General features: G+C 40.9%; 1 protein-coding gene across 2 annotated transcripts in view; it reads left to right on the top strand.

Annotated features, from left to right (window-relative positions):
- Positions 1-257: 257 nt before the first annotated feature.
- Positions 258-13,439, top strand: part of hdac4 (histone deacetylase 4) — a 181,775-nt gene continuing 168,593 nt past the window's right edge. For both annotated transcript variants that reach the window (XM_012876174.3, XM_036139604.1), the window contains exons 1-2: positions 258-382; positions 12,842-13,013. In XM_012876174.3, coding sequence (XP_012731628.2) covers positions 12,992-13,013 — 22 coding nt within the window. In that variant the 5' untranslated portion in view covers positions 258-382; positions 12,842-12,991. The remainder of the gene's footprint in view (positions 383-12,841; positions 13,014-13,439) is intronic.

Below are 13,439 nucleotides of genomic sequence, written 5' to 3'. Positions count from 1 at the left end.
TTTAATTGTTTTAGTAGTTAAAGGTTGATAATATTTCTGATCAGAAGACCTACCTATAAGATGCATGCAGGCTGTATCACCAGCTGTATTAGATTAAACTTTACCAGTGTAGCAACATGACAGCAATGAAAACCCGCAGAATGTCAAATAGAAGCAGATTGTCGGCCTTCATTCATGGTACCCCCCCCCCCCCCCCCAACCCAGACTGACCCCGCCCACCCCGGAAACACGGGAGGCTGTCAGACACGTGATGGATCCAGTATGGAGGCGCTGGCTGCTGTCTGAATGAGTTTGTGGTTCTTCGCCGACGGCTCCTGAGCGGCCGCTCCCTGGACGCGTCGGAGGAGCAGCGGGGCGGAGAAGCCGAGCGGTTCGCCTGCAGGTGCGCCTCTTTCCGGGTGTCCTTCCTGTCTCTGTCCTCAGGTGTTGTCCGCGCTGACTTTCCTCCTCTGCGCTCTTAACGCCGCCCGAAGTTTGCGTCGCTGTTTAAAAGTCAGCAGGAGCGAAAGCGAAGCTGTTGCGCAATCCGGCCGCTGTTACCAGATTGCGCTTTAAAACACATTTTAGGGGTTTTTAGGGCTGAAACGCGCAGCTCTGCATGAGTTGAACAGCCTCAGGTGAAACTGAGAAATGTGAATTTTCATATTCCTGATGCAGACCAGTTCTTGTGTTTTGTTGGGGAAGCTTGGCGGAGGCTGTTTGGGATTCATCCCCCGCATTTCTTCCCCGCCCACCGCCTGTGTGTTTGAGGTAGGAAGCTGTCTGCGTTGGGGAGTTCTGGCTGGAAACTTGTCTTCACGCAGGGTGAAGCCAGAGCTGCGGCTCTGCTGGGAACTTCTTTACAAGCGGAAAAACGCTCACAGACTGACGCTTATAAACTCCAGACCCCCCAGGAATAAAATCACAGCAGGCCTGCATGTCTGAGTCTTTATTTACTATATGCAGATGCTTGTTTTATAGATACAAAGTGCAATGGCACCCCAAATAATATATACTTTAATCAAATGAAACATCTAACGCTGAAGCTCTAGTTCTTAAAATAACTTTTCCTGGAAAGGCGTGAACTTCTGGTTTTGAGGTGTTGATTTGCTGATTTTGCCTTTAACAGATTTTACCAGATTACTATTTTTTTATATACTGATGACTATAAAACCCATCAGGATTCTTGATTAAAAACATGCAGGTGCATCACGATAAATAACAAAATCAAAGTTTATTTTGGTAAGTCGTAAATCAGTTTTAGGGACATTTTTTGAGTTTGGTGATCTGGAAAAACAAAATCCAATCTTTTTTCTTTTTATTTCAGACTGGAATAATACACTGCTCAAAAAATGAAGGGAACACATAACACAATGTACCCCCCCCCCCCCCCCCCCCCAACAACAAAAAAAAAAAAATTAAAATACAGGAGTGGTTCTGCAGTTGGTGTCCACAGACCACTGCTTTCTGGCTGATGTTTTGGTCACTTATGAATGCTGGTGGTGCTTTAACTCTAGTGGTACCATGAGACGGAGTCTACAACCTACACCAGTGGCTCAGGTAGTGCAGCTCAACCAGGATGGATGTAAGCTGTGGCAAGAAGGTCTGCTGTGTCTGTCAGTGTAGTGTCCAGTTGCCACCAGGAGACGTGGAGGAGGCTGTAGGAGGGCAACAACCCCGCAGCGAGACCGCTACCTTTGCCTTTGGGCTAGGAGGAACAGGAGGAGCACTGCCAGAGCCCTGCAGGATGACCTGCAGCAGGCCACAAATGTGCCTGTTTCTGCTCAAATGATCAGAAACAGACTCTGAGGGTGGTATGAGGTCCTGACGTCCACAGGTGGGGGCCATGCATACAGCCCAACACCATGTAGGACGTTTGGCTTTTGCCAGAGAACACCAAGATTGGTAAATTCTCCACTGGAGCCCTGTGCTCTTCACAGATGAAAGCAGGTTCACACTGAGCTCATGTGACAGTTTGGAGACGCCGTGGAGAACGTTCTGATGCTGCAACATCCTCCAGCAGGACCGGTGTAGCAGTGGGTCAGTCATGGTGTGGGGGGGGCATTTCTTTGGGGGGCAGAGGTAGTCTGACTGCCATTAGGTACAGAGATGAGATCCTCAGGCCCATTGTGAGACCATATGCTGGTGTGGCTGGCCCTGGTTCCTCCTAATGCGAGACATGGTAGACCTCATGTGGTTGGAGAGTGTCAGCAGGTCCTGCAAGATGAATCCATTGATGCTATTGACCGGCCCGCCCGTTCCTCAGACCTGAATCCAACTGAGCACACCAGGGGCATCATGTCTCGCTCTATCCACCAACGGTACGTTGCACCACAGACTGTCCAGGATTTGGTGGATGCGTTAGTCCAGGTCTGGGAGGAGATTCCTCAGGAGACCATCCACCAACGCCATCAGGAGCTACCCAGGCGTTGTAGGGAGGTCATACAGGCACCTGGAGGCCACGCATGCTACTGAGCCTCATTCTGAGTTGTTGTATTGACATTGGTTGTGTGTTTTTAATTTTAAGTGTGGCTCCAAATCCAGACCTCCATGGGTTAGTCAATTAGATTTTCCATTGATGATTTTTGTGATTTGTGTATTTAATCACAAAGGTGTACTTAATAAGAATATTTCACCCTTAAAATGCCTGAATATAAATGTTCAGTTGTGATCTGCACAGGGGCGTCCCAGCTGTGTTCTGGGTTCTGCTTGTGGTCATCTGAAGGATTTTACGCCCCATCCCGATCAAGGATGAGGCTGATGTTGGCTTGCCAAAAAAAAAGACTGCTTTAAAAGAGAGCTAAGTTCTGCTCCTGTTGCTGATAATGGACTAAATCCCTTTTCTAGAACAAAATAGAAAACTGTCCCCCCCCCCCCTTTTTTTTTAAATAAGGCCAGTTTGTGAGACCATCGTGCTACCTTTTTCCTTACAGAAATTACTCTAGTTTATATCATTAAAATGTTGCTTATTTACTGGTTTTATTGTTTTTGCAATATTTGTTTTTTTGTTACAGTGGCCTGCAATTTAATTTTTAAAAAAATGATGATTTTGGCCCTTATGGCAAGAAATGTGGACACCACTGGTCTGAACAATCATAGCGACAGACTGCTGACCTGCTAGTTGTCAGGCAGGTTTTCTGTCACAAGGAGGGTCGGCCAGAAGAAGGGGAATTAAAGGCCAAAGATAAAGAAAAATAAAGTTGGTAATTTACAAATACAAAATCATGACACACTAAAGGCTGAATCAAAATAATAGGGAACGGTTGTGCAAACTATCTCAAATAGATATCATGGTGACTTGACTAGCAAGAAAACATGAAAAATAAGATAATCTAAATTATGGTGAGGATCTCGGTAAGGTCATTAAAAACAATTTGATGCTGTGATGGTTAATTTTGCTAAATTTCATCATCATGAACCACATTTCTGAATTCAGACTAATTTATCTCCTTTGATCACATTTGTGGCGTTTTTTCTCCCGTCTACTATCAACCAATCACAGCTCATTTAAGACGCTGTCACACCTGGCAACAGGGTCGACTCCACCTTCTCACTAAGATAAAACATTTCTGCCGTCTCTGGAGTCGCTCTCAGCAACGCTCTGAATCACTGCTGGGTAGGAATGTTTAGGCCGAGGTGGGACCTCTCTGAGAGAACTTTGTGAATACGGCCACTGATGGATGCTTCATCCTTCTGCTCACTATCTACTGCCAGCTTTTCAGCTAACAGCTCTTCAGGAATCACCTTGTTGATTTCAGGCTGTTTAGATTTAACTGGAAATATTGGAACAAATTGTCTCTTTCTCTGGTCTGATTTGCGTTCAAGGACTTTTTTAGTGACCAGTATGTACATCACTTCCCTGTTCCTCGTCTGTTGTGCTATTTGTGGAATGTGCACCACGTCTTGCAGCTGTGCCACGACTTTTATGGAGAGTCTTTAGATTTCTTTAGGCGATTATTGCAGAACTGAGGCGTATGCATAAACTAGCCAGCACACCTCTCTAGACGTCTGGTCCATACTACCTCTGTGTTTTGGTAAATCTAGATTTTCTGCCACGTTTTTATCTCATTGTAGACATGCAGAGTTTTTGGTGAGAGAAAGTTGAGGTTTTTCAGAAACAGCAAATTGGAGATTGTTTAAAAACTTAGCTTGCTGTGGGGTTTATACAGAGATGACTAAAAAAGGACCGACTTGGTGGTCCTAAAATCATCCCCCATCACTTTGTTTTACAGCATTAAAGTTCATCCACATCTTTCTTGCTTTGTCTGAATTCTTGTCTCCTTTAAGGTTTAAATGTGAGCTGAAAAAAAAAAATCATAGAGCAAAGTAGAAACGACATCAAAGAAACCATGAATTACGGTCTTTGGGAGATTTAGCCCAGCCCTGCTTTAATACCCAGGCTGTTCATTCACATTTTACACTTAATTTTCCAACAACCTAGATGGCAAAATTATTGCAACATTTTTAATGTTATCTCAGAGATTCTAGACAAAATAACTTCCTCTTAATTGTGTGGGGATTAGACTAATAGCGCAGTGAATCTATGTTTTAAGATGTCTTGGTGATTTTGTTTGTCGAGCGAATTAGTTTTATTTGAGAAATTTTCAGTTAAGTATCTATTTATGGGTATCATTATGAACCCCACACCTGGATGTTTTTCTTTGAATGTTGTAAAATTAAAAAAAAACTATCTGGGGATATCTAAACAGGTCACATGATGCATTGAAAAGGAATCTGAAGCACCTGATACAGTCTCTCTTTCACTGTAAATTTCATTAATATTGAAAAACTCTTAGATTTTTAGGTTTCAGATTAATGAGCGCAGCCTATATTGGCCTGCAGTGTATCATGTAGAAACTAAAACACACTGAGATCTCCACATGTCTCTGTGGTTAGCAGTGTGGCTGATATAAACTCTCAGTAGACTGAGGCTGCATCCCCATGGAGCCGAATACTGTATCTGCACAGAAAACTGAGCATCAAGCCAGAGGAGCCGTAGTACCTATGTCACGCCCAGAAATGCTGGAGGGAAAAGATCTGTTTGTGTGAACCTCAGTGCCGTCGGTCCCCAAAAACATAGAGGTGCAAAATGTGTTGGTGTAAAATCCACAGTAAATTCATTAGTGCCTGAAACACAACCCCAAAGTCTGCCATTGGTGTGTGTGTGCGTGTGTGTTGGCACATGTGACACATGTGTAAGGGGATAGACGAGGTTTATGTTGACTTGGATGCGCAAACTCGTCAGTTTGGGGCTGCTTATGTGGATAGGGTGTCCAAATGAAGCTGCAGGTTCAAACTTTAAAATGTTGTTGGTTTCACGGCCGCTTTGTTTGGACGGGACCCCCCCCCCCCCCCCCCCCACCCCCCATCCGACTAAAACGTTAGCTTGATACAGCCAAAACTGTCTTCGTGTGGATATGACCTGAGTTTTACTGAGGGAGTCATCATTTACCGTTGCCTTGGTGGGATAGTTTGGATTGGACCTTGTGTGCATGTTTACACACAAAACAAATTTTATCGTAAAAAATAATGCCCACTGAGCAGTGCAATTAAATTGATTAAACAAAGCATCCAGTTTTGTTGAGGTTTTAACTCGGTCAATTAATCATTTCCACTCTATGTACTTTCAAGTAATATCTGTTTAAGTTTCAATAAATATTTTTATTCGTGGGAAATAAAAAAAAAAGACTCAATACCCTCTGTTTAAAACTCTCTAACTTATAAAAAATTAAATGCAGCTTGAATTGTTTGTTCAGTTTGTGTGTTTTAATCCCATTACCAGGATAATTTAGCTCAGTTCCACTGTGTTTGGTCTGGTCCAAGCTGGCACTTGGGAGGTTTGCTTGTTTGTTGACAGTTTGTTCACGTTATCACACTAATGACTTCTAATGGGGCCCGTTAGTGCCAGTGTTGTGCTCCGGGACAATAAAGGTGGCGGGGCTCTGTCACCCAGCAGGAATTTGTAAACAGTTTGGTGGGGTCTCCCTCATTCAGCTCACCATCCAGGAAATTACAGCATCTTTTGTTTTCTCCCTGTTCATCTGGTTGTCTGCGGCTCGATTACACGCAGCGTTTTAGAAGACGGTCTGAGAGACGCAGGGAATCTGCTGAGCACCTTCAACCCTTCCTGGTCCCATAGACGAGTGTAAAGAAAGAAGGTCAGCAGGAGCAGATTATCTTAGGTTACTTTGGTTTATAGGTTTGGCTCTCATCCAGGTGAGCGAAGAAAAGGAAGCTGGGGGTCAGCCAGAGGCGCAGTAAAATTAGACGAGGGGAAGATCCAAGCATTGAAACGGTCTCGGACCTTTCAATGAGCGACTATACAGACGCTCTCAGCCTCAACTGATCTGATTTGAGGCCTGAGGACTCCCTGTGTTGATCCCTGTAGTCGCCCAATAGGTTCGTGGCTGCAAATCATTCTCCCACGTCCAGCCTCTTCCATCCTGTTGGGCCTCACATCATCAGTAATAAATCCATTTTAGCTTCTTTGGGCTTTGCCAGGACCTTGTCCTGACTTTGAACCCACCCTTGTGCTCTAAAATCTGTCAGCGAGTGGTTGGCTGTTGGGGAAGGTGCCCTCGCTTGTTGCTCGGTGTATGATACGGATGTACAGAGCTTCCTGTCAGATCGGTTTTACCACTGTGTCCCCTTCTTACTGCAAAAAGGGATCTAAAAATAAGTAAAATGTTCTTAAAGTTAGTGTATTTATCCTTGATTTGAGCAGATAAATAATATTATCTGCCAATGGAATGAGTATTTTGAGCCCTAAAATAAGATATTTAGACATCCTGCACTTGAAATAAGATGATGAAGATGAATTGTTCCTATTTTAAGTGCAAACATCTTATTCCATTGGCAAATCATCTTATTTACCTGCTCAAATCAAGGACAAATACATTAATTTTAAAGAATATTTTACTTATTTCTAGTTCCGTTTTTGCAGTGCTTTATCACAAAACTGACAAGGATCTACACTAGAGTTTTGAATTGAAAACTTTATTTACATTATATTTCAGACCATAATGTGCATCAGATTATAAGGCACATTAAATATTCTTCCCACGTGTGTAATATCACTCCATTCCTTCTATCCGTTTCTGTCAAGAGGACAGAGTAGTTGGACAAATTATTTTGTTTTTGTTTTTTCCTGTTAAAATCAGCCCACAAACTGTTGCCATTATTCTCCCCCATCGTTCGTGTTTATCTACTCTGAACTCACGTTCGATCTTGAGAGGATTTGTAAGATTTCCCATTTGACATCTGAATGATCTTAAGCAAAATCTGTTCATGTATGATGTGCTGTTCTCGCCGTCTGACTGGAACCACACACCGTACGACCAAACATGTTTTATCTAAGACTTTTTATCGTTACCTGTGGTATCTCTCTGGCTTTGAAAACCAGCCGACCATTTTTAAAATCCTGCCGTGTGAACCAGCCTTAAGTGCAATGGTCATTATTTTTCAGCAGGATTTAGAGTAATTATGATCTGTTCTAAATGAAAGCAACTAGATTATGGCATGCACATTTTTTTTTGTTTTAAACTTTTTGTCTAAATATAGTCATAGTATTCTTTTTGCTCTTTTGGGAACCGAATGGCCCAATACCTGGTTTCATGTAGTGTTATGTAACTCTGTCATCATTCAAGCTTGTTGGCGGCAAAGAGGATCAAAAAGTACTTCCACATCCTCAAATTTAAAATGTTTTATTAGTGATTAGTTCATACTTCTGGTTTTTTATTATTTCACGCATGTTGGACTTAAAATTCTTTTTCACGGCCCTGTTAACGTAGATCAAGCTTGAAAATGGTGATTTCTGCTGAACAGAACCTAATATTGGATCCTTAGTTATTTCCTGTTTAAAAACAACTAATTCTTGAGGTGCTGGCATCACTGATGCTCTTAACTTTCAGACCATCAGGAAACTGTTATTGGACAATTAAATAACGATCTATAGACGTATATCAACGATCGAAAAAAAGGGTCAGTAAAAAGTTCAATAGAACAAGTTTTCCGTCCTTTTCCTTTCCGTTAATATTACAGTCATTACATCCGACCAATCACAAACGCAGACTCAGAAACCAAGCTCTGCCCCCTTCAGAGAGTTCAGAGAGCATGCGTTCTTTATTTTTATTTTATTTTTTTATTTTTAAAAACTTTTGGTAAAAAGTTGGTTGAATAAAGTGTTGAGTTTTAATTCTGTGTTTGTGTGTTCTGTATCTAAAAACAAGTTGCTAAGCAACAGGATAAAATGACCAAGGTTGCACTTAAAATATATATTTTGAATTTGTTGATAATTATCAATATGATTTCTATTTTATCAATATGTTTTTCTTCTATATCGTCCAGCCCTATTTTATACATTAGTTACTTTGTACCAACATGTTATCCATTTATATTGTCTTATTATCACCCATTTCACTTTGATTTTAGACATCCACTCAATAGTTACTTAGAGGAATCATTTATCTTTCATTATTTGTTTTTGCTCGCAGAAAACAAAAAAATCAAGAGCTATTCAGTCTTTGGCACACAAGCGACGCTCAACTGGTCCCTCTTCACCAGCTGAATAATTCATACACAATCAAGTCTGAGAGGCTGAAGCAGTCTTCTTGGCACACACACGTTTTCAATGATTCATTTCGCGAGCTTTGCAAGGGGTGTGCTTAATTGTTGTTTACTGCTCGCTATCCGACCGCATGTTATTTTTATGCCATGGAGATTACTCTCGACAGCACTTGGAGTGCCTGGGAAATAAAGTCCATTAAGAAGTCCTAGGAGCTGTTTTTCTGTCAAGCATCATGAAACTTTACTTCAGAGAAACAATAAATCCCATCCAGTTTAGAGTCTCAGCTTGTGAAAATGGAGAGTTTGAAGAGATGCCAAAGATGTATTTAATGACTTAGCGGTGCTGGGAAAAAAAATACCTCTTGTGCCAAACTCAGATGTGTGAAGGAAACATCCATCCGTTGTGCGGGACTGCAGGCTGTCTCTTTTGGTTGAGGCGTGGTAGAACCCGGACAGGTTATAAGTTCATCAAAGGGTAAAACCGGTCAAACAACCAAGCAGGTGTTGGGTTAATTGGTCTCAATTAACCCAACATGTTTTTGGAATGTGGAAGTAGGCTGTAGTACCCAAACAGAACCCACACATTGACAGGGAGAATATCCAAATTTGAACCCAGAACTCTTCCTGCTACAGGAAGACGTGCTGACCACTTCTCCGCTTGATTATTGGACAGCAGGTGAAACAGGAGAGATGAAAAATCCTTTGGTTGGATCTGTGAAACAGACTGAAGTCAGGTTATTGGTGTCGGTAAACTCTCCTCAGGTTTCCCTCTGAGCTGCACGTTGTGTGCAGCACACAGAGAGTGAAAGGACTGAACGCCTTAGGTCACTGCTGACATATTTCTACAGGTTGTATACAAGCAAAGTCTGCGTTCTCAAGTGGCAGAGTGTTTTTTTGAGGAAAAATGGCCAACTTTTGTTGATTTTGCTCCTTCCGACTTCTCCTTTTTGTCTTCAATAGACCGTTTAAAATAACAGACTGATAAACTGTGTACTATTGGCAGCATGTGATCAGAAATTCAACAAAACCTGCCTTCTTTTTAGCTCTTTTCCATCAGTATTTCATACACGTCAAGGTTTTCATCAAACTGTCTCTTAAAAGTTTAAATACCCCAGTTAAAATGCCACATTTGAGATGCAGATAAAAAAAACTTTTCCAGATCAATATATTTCATATATTGTATTTTTTTATTAACAAATCAGTTTATGGGAATAAAAATAAAAATAAAAAAGCTGCAGCAGCCCGGTTGAATAATTTTGCACAACCTTAAAAAAAATGCTTTCATTAAGCATCTTTTGATCGAATAGAACATTCAGTCTTCTAGGGAAAACTCCTCCCAACAATTATAAAGAATGTGATTTAACCAAAGTTAAAATTCATCTGGTCTAGCAGGATTTTAGTTTTTTGACATGTGCTTTATTGCATCCTGTTGCTAAAGTCAGTTTGTACCTGACAAATAATGGAAAGAAAGTTTTGAAGTTATTAATCACCATTTTTCTTTTTAATGGCCGTACACTTTTGAGAGGCGTCGTATGTGTACATTACATTTCTCTGTGGTTAATGAACGCCTCTGCGTAATCATTACAAAGAGTCCTGGTTGAGGACAGAATATCTCTCAGATGCGTTCAGCAAATAGCGTCTATATAAGGAGGCTAAATAACTCGACTCGGAGTAAACAAGCAGCTTTGACGTCACTTCAAAGACCTTTGCTCTTCATTAACAAATTTCATCTCGGTGAATATCTCACCAATGTTTGTTTTAACCTTAGTTGTCCCAAATTCACTTCACTGTTGTTTTTCCCTTCTTGTGTTTGGTCTGTTCCACCCTCGGTAAATTTTCTTACATCGCAGTAAGGGTAAATTTCTTCCTCTGTAAAGGCAACCCTGTCATCAACAATCTGCCTCTTCCTAATAGCTTTCCTAATTTGAAGATTTCCAACGTCCAAAACAAATGACCTAATAAGGTTATCTACTTGACAAAATTGCTCAATTAACATTCGATTAATTGGATTGGAGTTGGGTTCAAATTTCATTGACATTAATCCAGTTCACTCCAGTACAACCCGAGTATAGTCAGATTCAGATCTGATAACATGGACTTCAGTTCTAATTTAATATAGACAAATTCAGACAATTATAAAATACCAGGTAATAGGTGTCTGTCCAATGAAGGCCAGGATTTTTAAGTCATTTACTCTGGGGAAATCCTTCATCCTGAGCAAGCATATGGCGACAGTAGAAAGGAATGATTCTTTATGAGGAATAAAACTACAGCGGAACCAGACTCATTTGACTTGTTCCATGTTTTCAGACTGACATCTGCTCATTGCTCTGCAGAGAAGGAAATAAATTGGACTTTGAACAGAACTGCACAAACCGAAATTGTCCCACACATTATCGGACATCAGCAGCAGTCTCACGAGATGACTGAGGGTAAACCCATCTCTACTTTAGTGCCCAGATGCAGCGCTCCGCAGTTGTGCATGTCCGACTGTGCGTTTCCTCAATCTCCTGCTGAATAGTTCACCCTGTGTCCAAAAACACCACTGGTTCAGGTGCACGTGTACTTTTACTTGGAACAACAGGTTTGTCTAATTTAAACCCAGTTCCAGATCATTTCCTGGCTTTCCTCGACATGTCTTGAGGGAGAAAATTACTAATTGCCCCTGATCACTCCAAATGAAACAAAAAAAGTCAGTTCAACAAAAAACCCTGGTCTTAGTGCACAGTTACACACAGGAGGCCCACAGCCTGTTAAAATCCCCTTTATATGCTGTTTGTGATCTTGTTGTTAGCCTGGTAAATGTTTTGTGCTGACAGTAAGCAATTCACATAGTCTGAATCCATTGTTAAAAAAAGCAATTATTACCTAAAACTCACACTAAACACAATCATCTGATATATTGCCTCTGTTGAGCATCATTTTAAAGTATTATAGAATATAATTCTCTAACAAAGCCTAGTTTTTCACAGAGACACACTATTTTCACACAGCATATTCTTTACTGGCTTTCAAGGTGATGCATCCTGAAATCTACGTTAACCTTTCCTCTCATGCATGGGTGAACATTAGCTGCTATCTGCTGCAAAAAGGAGACCAACCATAACCAGTGAGGCAGCAATAGGAAGGGGGGAAAAAAGAAGACACCGATGGTAATGACTGCAAAGGCTCTATAAATGTATTTTTTCAAAAAAAGACTCAACAGAACTTGGCAGGACTACTTTCTACTGGACAGTAGAAGAAAAACAAGTGGTTAAATAAACATATTCTCCTAAAAAAATACACATGAGCTGGAAAATATATATACAAGTAAAACAGCATCCACATTAAACCATGAGACGATCTTCAGAAAACCTAGGGAACTGTTAAGAAAACTTTAGATAAAACAAAGTCTGGGCCCCTACAAGATAAATATGAAGAAATGAAGAATAACTCAAGGTATCTGTTATAAAAAAATAAACTCAAAAAACAAAAAATCTGATTATTTCTCAGACTGCTGATATTCTGATAAATAAGCAGGATTGATTCAATAATAAAACAGCATTTGAAGGAGGTTGGTCATACTGCTGATTAACTTTGAGATTCTTTCATTTTATAAGTGAATTAACCAATTAATGCCAGAAGCATGAGGTCATGTTTCTGTTTAGTTCTCCCATAAAACAGATTTTGTTTGTCTCTTTTGGACCTGGGTTCTCAAACAAGATGTCTGAGACTTCAGGAGGCCCGTTTGTGGACTTAATTAAGCGATCTAACACACATAAGACCCTTTTTAGTTATGCTTTGACCTCTGAAGCTTTATTGGTTATGCAATTGCAGCAGAATCCATACAAACTTAAAACTCTTGCAAAATCCTGCAGTTCTGGGCGATTACAACAGAAACGTACACAAATGAACTGGGTTAAGGTGGCTACAGTATAAAGCTCTTTGACTGGTCAGTATGACTAGAAAGGCGCTACATGAATTCAGTCCATTTACCGTGTATAATTATTGTTTTAGTTTAGCTGTTAGACCTTTTTGAATAAACTTTCCCCAGTTGGGTGTGGTACAGACAGGACGGCTTCAACGGTGCAACAGTTATGTCCAAAAACGGACGTTCAGTACATCCAGATGTTTAAAATGAAACCAGATTTATTTAGAGAAAATCAGACTGGTAATTTTCTCCTTTTATGGTTGTTATATTTATGTGAAATTCTGTGTAGGGCCGTGAACAAGCATAAACAGGTTGTTCTCCAAACAAGTCTGGGTGCTTCGCTGTGGAGTCTGTCTAAAGAGCGCTTTTCTGTATTTCCCCTCACAGTTTTTGTCACTTTGTTGGATCCAGCGCTCCTGAGAGGTCTCCTCCTGAATGGGTGGATCATGACAATCATCACGTCCTCCAAAGAGGGACACTGACGCCTCCGCTTCTGTCCTCGGCTCTTCTGTCAAGTTGGAACCAGCCTGTGAAACGATGAACTCTCGCAGTCGCCAAAGTAAGAAGTGAAAAAATGCTGTTTTACCAGGAAATGATTCTCTGTGGCAGTGTAACTGCTTGGATGAGCGTGCCCCTGAAACACAGCTCAAATTTGGCACGAGAGATTTTGATGGTACTAAAGATTGAATTAAAATATAGCCGATAGCTTTGCTTTGGCTTTTAAAGATTTCTGAGCATTTTGATGAAGTGATATACATTTCCTCTCAGTTTCATAATAGGAGAAAGTTGCTGTTTTGTTCTACCTGTAATAGTTTCCCCTTGTTATCAAAGCTAACCACTGTTTCATTTATATATTACTATACAGGGGGTCAGACATGCTTTTAGCGGTTTATGAAATTCCATCTCTAGTTTTAAAATTTGTTCCCTCTCCCAGGGCTGCCGAATGACGTTCAGTGTTTTAGCCCTGGTCTACCGGTTCTTTCAG

The sequence above is a fragment of the Fundulus heteroclitus genome, chromosome 7, assembly GCF_011125445.2.
Source record: "Fundulus heteroclitus isolate FHET01 chromosome 7, MU-UCD_Fhet_4.1, whole genome shotgun sequence".
In the NCBI taxonomy this organism is placed as follows: Eukaryota; Metazoa; Chordata; class Actinopteri; order Cyprinodontiformes; family Fundulidae; genus Fundulus; species Fundulus heteroclitus.
This window is presented reverse-complemented; position numbering and strand designations above follow the sequence as displayed.